The 18,321-nt window shown below is 38.0% G+C and overlaps 2 protein-coding genes across 11 annotated transcripts in view; both read left to right on the top strand.

The window, feature by feature from the left end:
• Nucleotides 1-7,423, top strand: part of FSD1L (fibronectin type III and SPRY domain containing 1 like) — a 56,026-nt gene extending 48,603 nt beyond the window's left edge. For all 4 annotated transcript variants that reach the window (XM_053922070.1, XM_053922065.1, XM_053922079.2 and 1 more), the window contains one exon: nt 1,399-7,423. In XM_053922070.1, the coding sequence (XP_053778045.1) occupies nt 1,399-1,521 (123 nt within the window). In that variant the 3' untranslated portion in view covers nt 1,522-7,423. The remainder of the gene's footprint in view (nt 1-1,398) is intronic.
• Nucleotides 7,424-9,769: 2,346 nt separating this feature from the next.
• FKTN (fukutin) overlaps nt 9,770-18,321 on the top strand; it is a 43,588-nt gene continuing 35,036 nt past the window's right edge. For 2 of the 7 annotated variants that reach the window (XR_011651139.1, XM_071221270.1), the window contains exons 1-5: nt 9,776-9,798; nt 10,470-10,591; nt 11,174-11,226; nt 13,975-14,181; nt 15,030-15,089. Coding sequence is in view for 6 of the 7 variants with exons in the window: in XM_071221270.1 (XP_071077371.1) it covers nt 14,077-14,181; nt 15,030-15,089 (165 nt within the window). In the remaining variant the exon portion in view is untranslated. Of the gene's footprint in view, nt 9,799-10,469; nt 10,592-11,173; nt 11,227-11,646; nt 11,807-13,974; nt 14,182-15,029; nt 15,090-15,579; nt 16,683-18,321 lie in introns of those variants that run through there. The other 5 variants (XM_071221272.1, XM_071221271.1, XM_053922049.1 and 2 more) reach the window with 5 other exon arrangements.

Here is an 18,321-nt window from a genome sequence, read left to right as displayed (position 1 = left end):
AGCTGTTTACTTACTTATTTTTTAACTGTATGGAACTTAAAGTTATTTTTCTCCAGAGTCTTAGCTATGCTTTTACAAATGAGTAGGTTTCATGTTTAATTTGAGTTTATATCAGGTAGATACGTAGTGAGTTTATTCATTGCTTTTTCATTGTAAATAATGAAACTATAATTACATTAGTAAATGTCACAAGATACTTTAGGAAATGTATTTTCAAACTGGTTAAAAATTGTTTTCCCTTATTGAAGGCTTGCTTTTATGAACACTAAGTAAAATGATTGTCTAATCTTTTGTGTGCATGGCTAATCTTCTTTAAAGTTAGGGTTACGGAGGTACAGTTCACAGTAGTGTACAGCACCATGGGATTGGAGAAATGCACACAGTTGTGTGTCCACCAGCGTAATCAAGACATAGAGCACTTGCATTACCTTAGAAAATTCCTTCACGCTCTTTTGTAGTGCACACCTCCTGTCACACCTAGCCCTGGCAGTCCCCGCCAGTTTTCAGCCCCTGTAGTTCGCTTTTTCCAAAATACCATAGAAAAGGAATGGTATGGTACGCAGATTTTGTTCTGTAGCCTTACACATTTGACAGTCACCCATGTTGTTCTGCTTGACAGTAGCTCCATCTTTTTTATTGCTGAGTAGTGTTCCATATATGTATACCGCTGGTTTTTCATCTTTTCACCAATTAAAGGACATTAGGTTCCTCCCAGGTTTTGGCAATTCTGAATAAAGGCACTGTAAACATTCTCTGCTCTCTGTTCACAAGCAAAGCAGTTTTATCCTTCAAAAACTCATTCACATTTCTGATAATTAATAGAATATGGCAAGCGTACTTGGATATTACTATTTGCATTTTTCTCAGAAGTCCTTTTTACAGAATTATAACAGAGTTCTTATGTTAGGTTCTTATGTTAGGGAAGAAACTAATGGATTTTACCCTGTTAAGAGAGAGGTGTTGGATTCCTAGAGACTCAGGCCACACCTCATCAAAATCTAAAGCAGGAACTGGGATAAGGAAGCTGGCTCTTGGTGCACTTGTGTTGGTTGTGAAAGTTAGCATCATTGATAATAGCCAGTGTCTTTTGCCTAGATTAATCTAGTTCAATCTCCAAATTTTTGCAACCATTTAGCTCCCTGTCTCGTGTTCAGCTCCAGTGGGCTCTGCTACCACTAAAGCTCCCTCTGGCCTCTGTGGCTCTATAGTAGAGACTCTTGAGTTAGCCTTTCCATAACTAACCCCCCCGCCCCCCAGTTCAAATATGAGGGTTATCAGTTTGGGACTTGTTGAGGTTCATATATGTGGCATTTTACTTTTCAAGTGGAAATTTAAGCCACACTTAAGTTCTTATTTGATTTCAAATCTGACTGAAGCTTTGCTTTTGTCTTCTCCTAGGTTTGGTGTGGTGGGCTTTCTCTGAGCACTGGGATGCAGGTTCCGAGTGCGGTGAGAACACTTCAGAAAAGTGAAAATGGAATGACTGGTTCAGCTGGCAGCCTCAACACTGTGACTCAGTAATGCCTCCTGAGAATATGTGAGACACCCCTCTCCCCTTCTGATCGGGTGGCCTAATCATAGAAACTCAGTGATGGAAATGAGATTGGCTACATTCTGCTTGAAGGCCTGGCATCATCTGTTAGCATTAAGCATCCAGTATGAAATATCCAGAGGAACCTACTGAAGCAAGCAGAGATGGAGCGAGAAATTGCCATTTTGAAGAGCAAATGGGGGAAAAAGGCAGTGTTAAAATAGTTACATAGAAACTCATCTTTATGTTTCTTGGATTACTTTAGCCCTTCTAATGTTTAGTTACACATGGTAGCCTTAGGGCCTGAAGAAAAAAGTGTTTAAATTTTGTCTTCTTTCTTCTTTACTTTCTTTTTTCTCTTATTACTACCTATTATTTACTTCTTACACTGAAGCTTTTAGAAAAATACACAGTTCTCTGGGGTTTTCTAAAAATTGAAATAATTGGTTGGGATTTCTAGACAGATTTTCTTACAGTGGTTTGTTTTTCCCCTTTTATAAATAAGTTTAGTTTTGCTAAATTATCCTCTTTTTTATTGACTAGATTATGTCATTTTCTTTTTTCTAAATGTCATGGTATTTTTCTTGTGGTTATAACTCAAAATCAGAGTGGGTAGGAAGAATTTCCAGACATAATGAAAATCACCCAAATTCCAGTTTACTCCCTGCACTAACAGTGGCAAAGGGAGGTTCTTTACATGTTGCCCTATTCAATTTGACTGCTTTTCATTCTGCCGTTTTGGATAATGGGTAAGATTTGTAAAAGCTGTATGTTTTCTGATTTTGTTGTCTCGTTTAAAGCCACCTTTACTAGTTACCTTTGATAAAATTCCCACTTGAATTTTATTAATAATTAATACTTATACTGATTTTTAACATTTCTGGTAGGAATGAAAGTTTATTAAAGTTACACAGAAGGTAGAAAAAGGCACGCTACTCAAGTTTTACCTGAGAAAGACAGGCTCTAAAGGGACGTGCCTAAAGCTGTTCTTCACTGAAGTCACTTGTATACGCTTCTGATAAGATATGGAATGGTTTAAACAAGGGTTTCTTAAAGAACTAACTACATATCTCTGACTTATTTGGCATGTAAGTTTTTCAGTCATAACTACTTACAGGTTATTTTCTCTCATTCCTTTTGCTACATTCATTTGCTTCTAAAGGGGTGTAATTTTTTCAAAAATCAACATAGAATGATCTTTCCCAAAGTTAGGGAAAATGTGTTAATAAGTAAAACCCATGGTTATTGAGAACATATCTGTTTTTTAAAAGCTGATTAAAATTTGTAACACAAGTCCTTTGAGCCAAACTGGAAGTTGTAATTACAGTAGTATTTAAGGATTCCTTGAGCGTTATAGACAGGTCTGAATTTGTGTATTCCTTAATTTTTGAAACTTTTACTTTCTCATTTTAACTTTCATTCTCATTTTAAGTATATTATACTATGACCACCCAAGAAGTGACTGACTGATGCTTCTTCCATTGGAGTCACTGTCTACAGAAAGGCCTGTGGAATGGGAATAGCTCATTCTTTCTTAAAATTTGCTGCTTACTGTTAGGACGTTTTGTTCATTTTAAAACAAATGTAAATGACGACTTTTATTTGAACTGGGTATTATTTTTTTAGAGGACATCACATCTGCACCATTGTCTGCTGACTCTTACTATTTGTAATTACAAAGACTATTAAGAGACTTTAGAGAATGAATATGTTAATAGCTTTCCTTTTGAGTCTCCAAACAAATACAATTTTGGTGTTTGTTCCTTCTGGAGATTTTGATAGAAATTCTTGGGTGTTCTTTTCCCTATAGCAGGTTTGTCCAGGACTTAAGGAAACAGGAAGTTATCTCTCTTCCATAAGAGTCAAACCTGAAAGCAGTAATTTAGTACTGGAGCTGCTGAATGTAAACTGTTATACATGTGTATTTTAGCAAAAATGACACAGAAAAAGCCAGAAATTCTTGTATAAAATTTTTTACTATTATATATTCGTGGCTTCTCTTTAATGCAGTGCCTTCTTCCTCTAAGCATGCTCTTTTTACTCCATGCCCCACGCAGTGTCAACTGATATTTAGGCCAGAGCCCATTAGATGATGCTGGTGAAGGCCTTCTATTGCAAGGGGCATGGGGAAAGGAAGTATAATCAAGGGCTGGAGGAGTGCATATGATTCTTTTCTGTGCTCATGCTATCATTGGAAACCCTTCATATAAAATTCTCTAATATTCTTTTGGAAAATTCACTTGAAGCAATACTATTATTACTTCAAAATAAGCATCTGAGGTTTACCTGTTACCATGCTTCTTAAAGTTCTCTAAAGTAAAGAGCAAAGTGTGTGGGGTTTTAGTTTAGTTGTGTTAAGTTAAACTGGAGCAAGTTTGCTACCTTCATTTTCAAACTAAAAAATAATCAACTATAGTGCCTAATTAATCTCCAATTAAGGTAACTGTTTCAACTTGACCATGTATATAACATTGTCATTGACATTTAAGTTAAAAAATATCGAGCCCTTCTGCTCAATTTAATGCGTTGTGTAAAGTTGGTATACTCTTTCAAACATTTTTTGTTGGTGTATTTACTTTGTTTTGACAGGTCAAACATGATTGCTTTCTGTAAAAGAAATGCATGAGAGGTTGACAGTAATGGATGTATCACAGGTCTAAGAAATTATGTTTTATTGTAAAAACATGCTTTCAGTATTGCATTTCTCTTTTAGCAGTTGAATCCCAAGCCAGTGTTAGTAAACTGGATAAAGAAATAAAGGAATTGCCTTAAGCACTTTAGAAAAATAATTTTTTACAATTCATTTTGATTATTTGAGCTGACCGTGTAACATATGTGTTTAATTTTTGGTAAATATGTATATACCAAGGATTTAATAATTGCACATAGAAATGTAATATACGGTGATTCTTTAACCGTTCCAAGTGTAGGTAAGCAAATGGAAAGTATTAGAGGCATGCCTGTCTGTACATGGGTTTAATTGATGGCACGTGTACCAACCGTTCTGACAAACCGCGAATTGCTGCTGTACAGCTAGACCGGCCTCCTTTGTTCTCCAGACAGTTTTTCCCATGTTGTTGTCTAAAGGGGTATGTTGACTTAGTTTTAGTTACTCACTTATTAAGTTAAAGCTTGAATAGTATCGTGTATAATTTGAATTTTTGTGACTTGATCCTTGCTGATATAAATAATAAAAGTAAGTAATTTGTCATGAAATCTTTAATTAGGCTAAGATATTTTATTTCATGACTTACCCAGAATGATGAGTTTTTTCTATGTACTTTTCCATAAAGTTATAGTTATTTATATTTTTACGTTTCTTTTGGAAGCAGGTTAAAAATTGGAAAAGGATATTATGGAAAGTGATTATTTCAAAGAGTAGTAATTTTAAAGAGGGAAGTGTAATCTTTTTACCATAAAATTTGTGATTCCAGGCTGAAAAAACTAAGGACTGTATTTTCAAGTCATCATAATTCTTTTTCAAAAAGCCTACATTTGTTCGATCAATGTTCACTCTTTGGCTAATACATACCACTAATATATTAAGTGTTTGTAATGTGGCAGTCAAACTTTGTATCAGATTTCTAAAATTAGTGAAGTTTGATTTACTCTGCATAGAGTTTTGCTGCTTTTGAGTGGTGTGACAAAGTTTGCATCTTAAAAACAATGTTTTGCTAAGTCAGAAATTTTAAAAAGTAAATTTGTTATAGTTTGTAAAAAAATTCTAATTTTAATAAGCACATTGCATGTATTACGGTTCATTTTTATATAGTCACAAAAAATGGATCTTGAAAAGTTTCTCCCTTGATTTTTTTCCTACACTGGATATATTCTTTTAGGGAAGTGTATGGTCAGCATAAATTTACTCAACATCCAAGTAACCACAAAGTTATTTGTTATCTTTAACCAGAATGTGCATTGTGTAATGCCAGCACTGGAGCAGCGTAAGCGATTCTGAATGTTTCTTTAATCGCCACAGAGAGCTTACCTCATTTCAGTGTAGTTTCAGTGTTGCGTGTGTCTCACAGCATTCACATTGTGCCGGTGTTGTCATCCTGATATGTTGTTACCTGTGCTAGTTTTGTCACTTGGAATATTTGATTAACGCAAATACTTTAAGCCCTCTGAGAAATTGGAGTTAAATGGGTTACATTTAGTATATTTTGTTTGTGTTGAAAATATATTGTTGGACTTGCCATTATAAAGGTTAGTATTGGCTTATGACTACCAGACATTGCCGTAGTACTTTCTCCTCAGATTGCCCAGTTATTAAATTAAAACAGTATTTGTCATTCCAGGGTCAGTATAAGGAGTGACTTTTGAATTATATAACCATTTGAGCTCTGTTAGTTAAACTGATATATTTTCTTAATGGTACCCATTCAATATAAGTTGGTCTTCGGAACGGACATAGAGAAGATTTCACAGTATGTAGGGCAGAAGGCAGGTGAATGTGTTCGCTTTGGCTTGGAACTTCTTAAGTTGGACCAATTTTTTTACAAAGTCAAAATGTAAGTGGTTGGTAAAAGGTATTTCTATTAGTATTGGAGCTTTTTGGAGAGCCTAAGTGCTATGAGAATGCATTTTTTTTTTAACATTTCCAATATGTAAGGTACCAAAGCATCGAGTCTCATTTACCTTTTAAGGGAGACCCTTTAAAATCTAATTTATAACTCATTCATACTATATAATAGCTAAAGTTTTAGAGTAATTTATATTGAAAACCACTAGTCTTTAAAATTTCTGGACATGATATAAAATGTTGGCTTCCTTTTTTTTAAGTATTTAAAATTAATCACCTTAATTCTACCATACACTAGACCTATGGCCTCTACATAAATCATTTCTCCTCTTTGGGCAGCCTACCTCACAGGGCTGTTGTGAGGAATAAAGTGAAACGGAGTGTGTGAAGTCATTTCAACAACAGTAAAATGCTGTGTAAAAGTGAGGTGGTGTTTTCAGTTAATAATGGACTTAAGTGTTTGGATGCTTCTAGATGCCATTTGCTTTAGTTTTTAAAACCAAAAGCCTGTGCTTAAAGTGGTATCACCGGGACTTCAAATGTGATTTAAAAAAACAAAAACAAAACCCTTATTAAAATGCCCTTTAACATTCTTTAGTTTGTGCATGATGTGACCTTTCTGTATTTTCTCATCAGGACTGTCGCTCATGATCTGGACTTTGTAGAACTGTAAGATTCCTCCCACAGCACTAGTGTGTCACTGGAGAATAGTGCCATAAAGCATAACGAATGACTTAAGCTATGTCTCCACCCAGACATCTGTGCTTTTAATTCATGACTCCTCAGCGCCCCGTGCAGTGACTGAATTTGGCTTAAGTAATTCTTTCCAAACAACCAAATGGTTAAAACTTGTTGTCTTTGGCTAAAAGATATACGCTGTGTGTGCCCGGTTAACATTTGACTTTTGTTGCATTGTCATTTTTTAAAAATATGGAATATTTTCAAAACCTTGTGAACCTGGGTATCATTTAGTATGTCTCCTAGCAAATTGGTTTTCCTTTAAATTGGATTTATTAAATGGTTTACAGTTTACCTTTAAAGGTTATTTGGTATTGTTATCCACTGAACACAATTTTACTATGCAGTTCTGATAATACAAATTCTTAATTCCTCAGGTTAAAACTTTAAGTTATGGATGAGAAATATGAAATATTTATAATATACTCAGTGCTGCAAACTAGTGTTTTAATATGCGTATTGCCTCATTTTTCTTGGAAACAAGACAAAGCCTTTTAAATGGTTTTTAACTTTAAAATAGTGTATTCAAAGTGGAGTAGTTTCTATGTTGAAGTGATTGTATGCTCTGTGTAGGATGACCAAGTTAAATTCTTACAAAAACACCTGGAATATCTCATCTAAAAATTAAACTTCTTTTTCTGCTTTATTTTGCTTCAGTGCTTGCATTTTATCAGTTCTCATTAAAAACATACAGTGTGTTTTTGAGGATGACAAGATAAAAAAGCCAGTCCCTTTTCCCCAAAAGGAGCACTACCTTAGAGCAGTACCATTCAACAGAATTTCACACAATGATGGAAAGTTCTATGTGCAACTTTGGAGCTTCTTGCAGCTCGCATTACATTTTGGTAGATTAGCCAAGAGTAAGAAGTAGAACGTAGGCCTTCTTAAAATTTGTATTCTAACTTGAAATCAGCTTAGGAAAAAAAAAAAGAAAAGCAATCGGTGACTAGATGAAGCTGGAACCTCATTTCACCAAGAGAAGGATGAAGGGAGAGGGTATGAGGAAGATTGAGAAACCAGTACCCTCTTACAGATGATTATTTCCCCCCCCATTAGCTTTTATGACAATTTTCAAACATACAGAAAGGTAGAGGCTATTAATAATGAACACCTGTATGCTCATCACCTAGATTTACTAGTTAACATTTTGCCGTATTTGTTATCCTTCAAAGTATCTAAAAACAGCACGTGTAAGTACTGCAGTGTGCTTCAATGATGATTTTCTCTTTTAAGCACAGCCACACTTTGTCAACACTCTTAGTAAAGTTAACAGCAATTCTAACAACATCTGATGGCTCAGTATGTATGAAAATTCCAGTTATCTCAAAAATGACTTTTTAGGGTTGCTTTCTTCAAATCAGAATCCAGACAAGGTCCACACATTGCATTTGGTTGTCTCTTAAGTCTAATTGTAGAGTAGTTCCCTACCTCATTTTTAAATGCCATTGATAAAGTGGCATTTGTCTTGTAGGATGTCCCACATTCTGAATTTAGCTGATCACTTCTCTGTACCTGACATTAAATCAAGAGTGTTTAGGTGATGCTGTGTTGCCTTCTGTTGCATCATGTCAGTACGTACACAACGCGTGGCTGTCCCAGACTGAGTGAGATCAGTGGGTTCACGTGGAGCCAGCTCACTCCAGCTATTACAAAGTTCCCCATCAACATTTCACCTTAATTTTAGCATCTGTTGATGAGTGGTGTCCTTTGTACTATTCCACTGGAGTATCGTGATTGTTCTATCATTCATTCTTTATTACATGGAATTCTCACTACCACTTCAGTTACACTGAAATACAATTCATACAAGAAGGGCAGGATAAATACTTTTTTCCTTTATTAGGGTTCAGGATAGTGAGTTGTGCTGCCCTGGAGACTTTCAGTCATGACTAATGTTTCCGTTTTCAGACATCATGAGGTCAAAACTTTTTATATATTTGATGTGTTTCAGTCAATAGCAGTTCCTTACTTGGATGCCCAAGTTTTCCCATTTTAGGTCCTTAAAGTTAGCCCCTGTGTCCTATTAGCACCGATGATCCCTTTAATGCGTGAAAATGCCCTTCTTCTGGGTGTTAACCTACTTTTTTGATTAACCTACCAACTACTAGTTCTAAGAATATAGAAGCAGTTATAAGTAATAAGAGGACTTCTACAGAGTAAGTCCTCTTATTCTGTGTGTACACACACTTGCTGGGTTTTATAACCCTGGGAAACAAAAAGATTTAGCATTTTATACTTTTCCAAAGATCAAAGTTTAGAAGAGAAATATGTGAGGAGGGAACTTTCAGTTTTTACATCAACTGATCAGAGGAATTTTTGTAGAAATAGCGAAGTTACAGCGATTTGCTTAATGCTTTGTATCGAAAATTCACGTCAAAACTTACTGATACCTGATCCTTTGTCTACACACTGTTGAAAGTTAAAGAACATTGTACATGTCCATTTCCTGACCTAAACCTGGCCTGAGTCCGCGGGAGCGACAGCAAACGCAGCTGCTGTTCCCCACTCTGTACCCCACCTCACCTGCTGGTACCCAAACCGAATTCAGGGAGTTATTCTCAATCCCTTCTGCATAACGCACGCACTGAAAAATTATTCGTTATCTGAAAATCACATTTAAACGACATCCTATGTTTTATATGGCAAACAGAGCTCTCAGCCTGTGCCTCTCCAATTTTTGGTCGCTTGCTAAAATCAGGTCGCCCCAGTGCCCAGCTGTCGTTAACAAGAGACAGAAGGGCTTTAACTACATGGTTAGATCCCAAACGCTGGGGAATCCGCCAGGGCTCAGTAAACTTCCAGGAGGGACGGAGGGGGGTCGGAGGACCGGGGGGTGTCGAAGGACAGGGGTGGGAGGAAGTGGCAGGAGCTGCGGACAGGCTGAGCCCGGGGTCTGGACGGTGGGGACCAACCCGGGACCAGTCGTCACGACCCTGCACTTGACGGCCCCTTTTGCAGCGGTTGCTGTGAGTGCCGTAAAGCAGAGTTGCCGCAGCTGTTGGGTAAGGTGAGGTTTGGGAGGCTCAGCTGCTTCGCCGGGGTGGGCGGGTACCTTTAGGCAGGTATCCCCTGTTGCTCGGGTGACCTCCCTGGGCATCCCCCAGCATTCTGGGCACCTCCCCACGCCCGGCGGTCGAGGCTGGCCACCGGCTGAGTGCGCTCGGGGCAGGGGGCTGCGGCAAGTGAACTCCTCATCCTGGGACGTGTTCAGTTTTGGAGGGCGATCGAGACCCTTGTAGGACCTGGTTGGAGTAGCCGGCGTTTGAGTGGGGTCCTGAGACCCACCCCGGGTTTTGCGAGGGCAGGTGGAGGACAGCACTGCAGGTTGGGGGACCAGAGTGTGCAAAGGCACAGGAGCGTGAACGGAGCTGCCAGGTTTGGGCAGCACTGCGTTTTAGGGTAATGGCCGAGGGATGGGTCCGGGAAGGGGAAGGCCAAGGATGTGGCGGAGCTAACGTCGCGGCTGGGAAGGACCTGGGTGCCCTAGGAAGGAGCGTGGAGTTCTTCCGTGGGCACTGGGGAGCTGCACAGCTTTACAGAGGGGGCCTAATTGAATTACCCATGCCTTTTCCCCTGCGATGCTTTCCCCGCGGGTTCAACTTTTTTATAATGAGGTGGATGCTGATAGCCATGCCAGAGTTTCACATGACTTTGACGTCTCCCTTTTGTTTGCGGTAGCAGTCGGGGCACGTCGGGGAAAACCGGATGTGTGTGGAGGTGTCTGTTGGAAGCTTCGGGTAGGGGTCCGGAGAACCGAGTTTAGATTTCACCACTGACACCAATTTCTCAAGTGACATGAGGCAAGTCACTTCTCTCTTCCCCTCAGCTTTCTCAGATGTAAAGAGGGAACCTAGATGATATCAGGTTCCTAATGCCTTCGACGATTGCAGGTTTCCAAAGAGTGAACATCAGCCTGTAACATACCAAAGTGAGCGATGGAGCAGAGAGAGAGCAATTGGGAAAAGAGGGAAGCCCGGTGGGAAAAGCTGGGATGAGCTGCACTGTGAGGGTGGATAGGGTTTGAATCACCAGGAGCCAGCCCTGCTGAACACCATGGATAAAGGTAGAAAAGCCAGGACTAGCAGATTTGGGAAGGATGTTGCCAGATGTTGAAGGGACCCCAAGTGGAAAGAGTACAGTATGTCCTGAAAAGGAAGAAAAAAGGAATGAGGGGAATGTCAGCAATATACGGGACTTGATTTCTTGGATCTAGGTGATTGCTATTTTGAACAGGTTTTCTAAAACGTGAATTTAAATGCTGTTGACGGAAATGAGCATTCGGTTACGATTCCAGACTGCAGTAGTGTATTGGGAGTGAGGTGATTCAAGTTGTGGCCGCGGTATTGCCAATAACTAGTCTCTTGGGCTCCATTTGATTCTAGGTCCTGTTCTCTGTAAAGTGATGTTGGCCTAGGTGGTGCTTCTTCTGTAAAACGTGAGTCTGTGAGGATGGAGATAGATGATGGAGAATAAAATTGGTACTTTTGAATAACATCCAGATATTACATATGTACATATATTCACACTTTTATTTGTTGTGCCAAGAACTTGATACCCTTTGAGCCCTGTGTCTGACTCTGTTAGCTTTATAGTTTTACTGAGATCAGTACCCAGATGGTCTCAATGAAGCAATGAATTCATGAGGGGAAGACTTGACTTAATTAAAACAACCCGGTTTAACGTCATTCTGTTGCTTCAAAGTGGGCTGTAGTAAATGAGCATTTGTCCATTGAGCCACAGAATGAGAGAAGAATTTTTAAACATCTTCGAGGCCTTGTATGGCTTAGAACAACTGAAAATGTTGTTTTTTTCTTGTTTTAACCCTGAATATGTTGTCAGAAGCATTTTCTCTTTATACTTTCCAATTTGCCACCTCATCTCTCTAAACATGCCTTTGCCTAACACCACTCTCTTTCATCTCTGCTTTATTTTGCAGTATTTGGATATCTGAATCTCAGTTCTGTCTGATTGATACCACCCATGCCTCCCTCTCATCTCCCAATGTCCCACAGTAGGTTAGTAGCATCGAGGGGACCAGTTTAGCACACACCATCTTATGAACCTACGTTAGGTATCAGGGCTGGTCATTTCTTGTCTGAGGGCTTCTAACGTCAGGAGAGGTGAACCAGAAGGCAGGCGTGGGGAGAAGTGGAATAAAAATGTCAGGTAGTTACATATTCTTTCAAACAGATCCCTACCCAGATGATTCTCAAAAGGGTGATGGTGGTGGTAGGATGTCGGGATAAGACAGGTGGCAAAGTCTTTCATGCCATCACCTTTAGAGAACCAGCGATAATGTGAAAGGGCAAAGGGGAGCTTGACAGAGTATGAAATGCTGCTCTTGGCTGTAGAAAGGCCTGAGAACTACCTGTACTTCCCATCCCGTACATTTTCCTTCATGTTTGTGTGTGGGTTTCATCTGCCACCAGTGAAACGGGAAGGGAAGGAGACGAAACAAGTGCTTATTTGTAGTTTTGGAAATAGAGAATTAAACATTGGAACAGAAAAAATATTCAAACATACAACTTTAAAAAAACTTTGCACGGACAAAAGAAATCTTGATTGTACAGACTGATAGGGCACACAGTAAGGAAAACGAATATACAGGCATCAACATCATTACGTACTAGTTTTTTAAAAATTGAATTTCAAAGATAAGGAGTACGTTCTTTGCTCATCCCATTAAAACAACTTACCTATAAGGCAGTGCTGGGGGAAGGACCAGATATTGTCAATGGAATATTTAGCATTAGAGGAAAGTGGCATGAACTTTATAAGGGAAAAGAAAATGGGACCTCAAAACCAAACTCAACCGACAACCATTTTTTGGAAAATGCTAGCTAGAACTCAAGGTAAATAGTACCCATAAGTTCTTTCAGATTAACTGCAAGAAGATGAAGATCAGCCATCCAGGAAATGAACAGGGATGACACAGCAAAAGGAGGGCCAGGAACATAGTTAAGAATAAGACCAAAATAACTGAGTTTGTAGTTGAGGTTATAATAGAACTATGACAAGGTAGACATAACCAATAAAAGAACTGAAAGGGAAGGCAGGAGGTAGTATAAATTTGTTGTTTTCTCTTATTTTTAGCTGGAGAACAAAAGACAGAGGTTAGACATTAGTTTTGGTATATTTAAAGGAATAAGGATAAACCATTGGAGAACTAAATACAGGGTCTGGCACGAATAACGCCCCCCCCCTTTTTTAATTATAAAGTCATATGCATGTAATTCTGTAACATACAATATCACACTCAAGCACACCATATGACATTTTAGGTGAAATGTTCAAATTGAAACTATAAATTATTACACCCATATTATTACCCTACCAACCACACTCAAGCAGGTGTTATTTCAGCCGGACCCTGTATATTTAACCAGAATCAAATAGTAGAGAGGAGGTAAGAAGAAATAGAACTGTATTAAATTTGTTAAAGAAATAATCGGGACTAAACATGAAGGAACAAAAATTTTTATCACGGTCTTTGCACTTGGAAAAACAAAACATACATGGGAAATTTGTAAAAACTGATCACATCCTAGATCACAAAAAACAAAGAACCATCATACAGACGTTCCTTGACCAAAATCTTTCTCAATTTCTTCTACCTGTGGAAGTGGGTCCTGGTACAGTCAGCAGCGGCAGCATTACCTAAGAACTTGTCAGAAATGCAAGTTCAGGGGCCCCACACCAGATCTACTCAATCGGAATTCTGGGGCAGAAGCCCCCCAATCTCTGTTGGTCAGCTTTTATAAATATCCTACTTAGGGTTTTGTTATTTGCATTTGTAAAGAATGCCACAGTAAACATTTTTGTTCTTTTTTTAAAAATTAATTTATTTAGTTTTAGTGAGAGGGAAAAGGAGGGAGAAACAGAGGGAGAGAAACATTGAGGTGAGAGAGAAATATCGACCTGGGACCAATCCCGCAACCCAGGCACGTGCCCTAACCGGGAATTGAACTGGCGACCTTTCACTTCTGCAGGCCGCTGCCCGACCAACTGAGCCACACTGGTCAGGGCAGGATATTTGTTCTTTAATGTTTGGTCCCATAACTGGTTATTTCTTTAGTATAGGAAATTACCAAGTTAAAGAATGTTCTATAAACTTCAGATAACTTTTTCTTCTGTTGCTGATTATTAGAAGTGAAAAACTAAAAACAGGTTTTTGTCTCTTTAGAAATACCATTTTGTTCACGGAAAACAAGACTATCTCCTTATCCAAAAAGATGAAACCAACTGAGTCACTTTCAAAAGACAACCAAATGAGCACCGCAAACTAATGAGTAGAATCAATAAGAACGTGATTTTGGCGCTTTTAACTTTGACAAGTTCTGCATTTCTGCTGTTTCAGTTATACTACTACAAGCACTATTTATCAGCAAAGGTAGCTTCTTTTCTTCTTTCTCATCATTGGGCTTCAATTTAGCTGTATATTTTCCTAATATAGTTCCTTTTTGCAGCACATAAATGAATCACCGTTTCTCAAATTTTTGCAGAAATATTTCTTACTGCAATTTTCATCCCTGGGTGTGATAAGCAATTCAAAAGTGTTATTGTTATATTATTCAAACGATGTTATTGTAACAGCCCATTAAATATCAAAGGTGCTAGATTTCAGTGATGTTTAATCCATTTTTTAAAACCTCAACATTTGAAATTACGATATATGTTAGGAAAAGTGTGGGCGCTGGAGCTGTCTGTGAAACATAAATAATGTCTACTTTGCAGGATTGTTATGTGGGATAGATGGGAATACACTATTCATATATGGAAATGTCAAACACAGTACCCTAAGGAGCTGCTCAATAAGTATCCTTTTTACCACTTGGCCAAGGTGTACTAACACTAACCCAGTGTGTGGAGATGAGCCGAAGTTAGGGATATGGAGCTGCATGGATAAGGCCTGATTCCAAAGAGATTCGGAAAAGCCAAGAGTTTACTGTTTATTAGACGGAAATTAATTAGTTTAGAGATGTTGGCCATCTGTACTTTATTGTTTAATAACCTAATTAACTTACTGCAATCGGTCATTGTTTCCGATCTTGGCTAGTTGTATAATTGCAGAATTCTTAGCTCTTGACTGTGTGAAAATAGGTCAAAGCTTATTCAGAATGCTTAGTAATGATTATGAGCCAGTTATGTAGTTTGAATCTCTTGCCTACCCTAAATGTAATGTTGCGTGCTGGTTATGGGGCTTCGGATTTACTAAAATGTTCTTTTGTTTCTTCCTAGAATGGAGCTGGTTTATCAAAATCCAAAGGAAGCCGAATTGGATTTGATGGCATGCAGTGGGTATGTACAATAAGCAAGCACTTCCTAATTACAGTGTTCATTTTAGTCTGTTTGTTTATGTACTCAGTAAGTCGTTGTTGAAGGATGGCGAGGATAATGGCTGCCTTGCTGAGGAGTAGGGGTAGGTGGTCGAGGGGAAGGGGCCGGGCCTGTGCCAAGTGCTTTCTATGCAGTATCTCATTTAATCCTTATGGAAATGCTAACAAGCCAGAACATTGTCATCCTTAGTTAGCTTAGAGAGATTCAGGTTAGTTTGCTAATAAGTGACTCAGCCCAGATTCTCTTTGCCTCCAAACCCTCACTATAGTAGTCCCCCAAATGAATATATATGTTTCTAAGAACTATGAAATAATGATGAGGAAAAAAATCTATTCAACCTGTTTCCTTTATAAGGGAAACTAGCAATATTACAATATATGCCTGTTTTGGTTGACAAATTTCAGAGCCCAGCACATTTGTAAAACATAGTTTCTTACAAAATTACATTTATCCTGTTAGCATATATTTTGGATATGACCAGCTATTTCTCAGTCTTTGGCTTCTGTTTAACCTGAGACATCAAAGACTGTGGATTAAAAGCAGGCTTTCAAATCACCAATACCAGTAAAGTACTGGTGATAATTTTAGGTCATTGGTGATGATTGGGTGTGAACCACTCTCTTAAGGGTCAAGTCTGGGATATTCTATTATTAGGCTCCTCAACTATCAAGTCTGGAAGTATTGTATCAATGTGACCTTTAACACATTAAACAAAACATTTCAATCATAGTTGACATTCAACATTACACAAGTTTCACACGTACAGCATAGTGGTTAGACATTGACATAACTTACCAAGTGATCCCCCTGATACGTGCAGCACCCCCTGACACCACACATAGATATTTCAGTGTGAACTTTTAGTTTGTGAAAAATAGCAGCTGCTTTGCCCTGGGAACTTCAGACAGTCTGAGGGGTTGATACTCCCTGACAGTCACAATTGTGAAGACTCTCGCAGATGAAAAAAAGGTGGGGGGGGCATGTTTTATGTTCGGTCTAGCCCTACTCTCCCTCCATCCCACCCTGAAGAAAAACACACATATAAGACTCGGACCAGATTTATTGTCCGGTGAGTGAAATAATTTGTTGAGATGTGGAATTCAGTATCTAACCAATAGGCCAGGAAGTAGACCTGTCTGACGATAATGGGGGTTCTCTATCATACATTTTAACATTCTAAAATGTGAGGATGTTTATGGTGATACAAATTTTCCAGGTTTTCCATTTATTGAGTCCTCACATGGGAACTGAAAGAGCATGTTCAGAAAAAGTTTTAAAGCTGTAACAGCTTCAGCGGGACTGTAATTTATTTTGTTTGGATTAACCTACAACGTTTCCAAAACCTTTACTATATATAAAGCAGGGGTACCAACTCACTGTATATTTTAAAATGGAATTTGTATTTCATTTAAAGTTTAACATAACAGAGAAAATTAGGGCAGTCTCATCGTTTTCATTCAAGGAATGATCCTTGAGGTGGAAGAAAATAATGGATTTTTTAGAAAGGGTTCACGTCCAAGGTACATGAGCCAAAACTTAAAAGAGTGGCTCACTGTACTAAAACTCACTCTTTATAATAGTTGCAAAATTGTAGGGAAGGGAGAACTGAAATCCTTTTGTTCTAATATTTTAGAAGGACTGAAAGATGAAGTCTGATCGATAAGTGGGACACTGAGCCCTGATAAAATTCTAGGATGAATTATTAAGCAGGTAACTTGAGAGCACTTAGGGAGAAGACAATCATTATTAGGAACTAGCCTTTCCTCAGAACAAGGCCCACCAAGCCCTTTTAGGTTCTGATAAAATTACATACACTGGCAGGTGAATAGGCTGTTCTAGCGGCAGCGTATCCTGTTTTCAAACAGACACTTTTCTTTCTTGTAAATGAAATGAATTACTGAAGGCCAGATGAAAATAGTCATGTTGATTTAGAGTTAATTGGATTTAGAGTCAATTGGACATCTGTTTCCAAAGACCATTGATGATTGCATTGAAAACAAGCTGGAAGGCGTATTTAGAAGGTGAGTTGTAGAATCTGTCCTTGACCTTGCCCTAATCTGTATTTATATTAGTAACCATAATGAAGCCGTATATGTGCTCATCATGTTTGTATTTAACACCAAGCTGAGAGTCTTTCCATAACCACTTTTTAAGCACCTTATTTGTACTTGAATCTGTCAACTTACCATCTTTCCTTCAAAACCCCTTCTTTCTTTTATTTTCCTAGCATAAAGCCCAGAAAGCAAGAGCCAAAAAGGAACAAAATTGATTAGGCTATCAAAATTTAAAACTTCTCATCAAAAGACAGCATTAAGAAAATGAATATGCCACAGACTAGAAAATATTTTCAAACACATCTCACAAAAATAAGCTAGTACCTATGATAAGTAAAGAACTTCTACAACTCAGTGATAGATCTTTCATTCCTACTTTTTATCAAATTAAGGACGTGTTCTATTCCTGGTTTACTGAGAGCTCTTTGTTATGAATAGGTATTGAATTTTGTCAAATATTTTTTCTGTATTGAAATTCTCACAGATTTTCCCCCTCTAAGCTGTTGATGTGATGAAATTCATTGATTGATTTTCAAATGCTCTTTTTTTCTGGGATAAATCCTAGTTGGTCATGATATTTACTTTTTTGTTTTGGTCTCTTTTTAAGAAACTGCTGGAATTGATTTTCAGTGCCTTGTTAAGTATTGTTGCGTCTGTGTTCATAACGAGTCTGTGTAATTTTCTTTCATTTTTGAAGGCCGTACATCCCTTTGAGGTCAAAGTTGCTTTCATTGAAGTAGGCTTTTAAACAATAATGTGCACCCTTTATTTATTTTTGCTTAAGTATTATTTACTCCTCAGTACAATTTAGTCTGTTTCTATTCTAATTTTAAAATATATTTTTTCAGTATTCTACTTACTGCCCAACACAATAATGTTTAAAAATATTGCAATATTATTGGAAAGTCAAAGTGTATATGGGAATGGTCAAGCAGGCGATGTATTTTAGTTGGGGTCTTTTGCTTAGGAAGATTATTAGATAGCATTACAAATGTGACGGAAAGTGGCACATAAAATTGATTTTTGGTTTTGCATAGGTTGCCATGACTGATTCTTAAAAGCTGACAGATGAGGTAGTTCATCTTCCACTTTTGCTTAAAAAAAATTTAGCTAATACCAAGAGAATAATTTGTAAGCTT

The sequence above is a fragment of the Desmodus rotundus genome, chromosome 1 (assembly GCF_022682495.2).
Source record: "Desmodus rotundus isolate HL8 chromosome 1, HLdesRot8A.1, whole genome shotgun sequence".
Taxonomy (NCBI): Eukaryota; Metazoa; Chordata; class Mammalia; order Chiroptera; family Phyllostomidae; genus Desmodus; species Desmodus rotundus.
The sequence above is the reverse complement of the archived record's forward strand: the minus strand, read 5'-3'. Positions and strand labels throughout refer to the sequence as shown.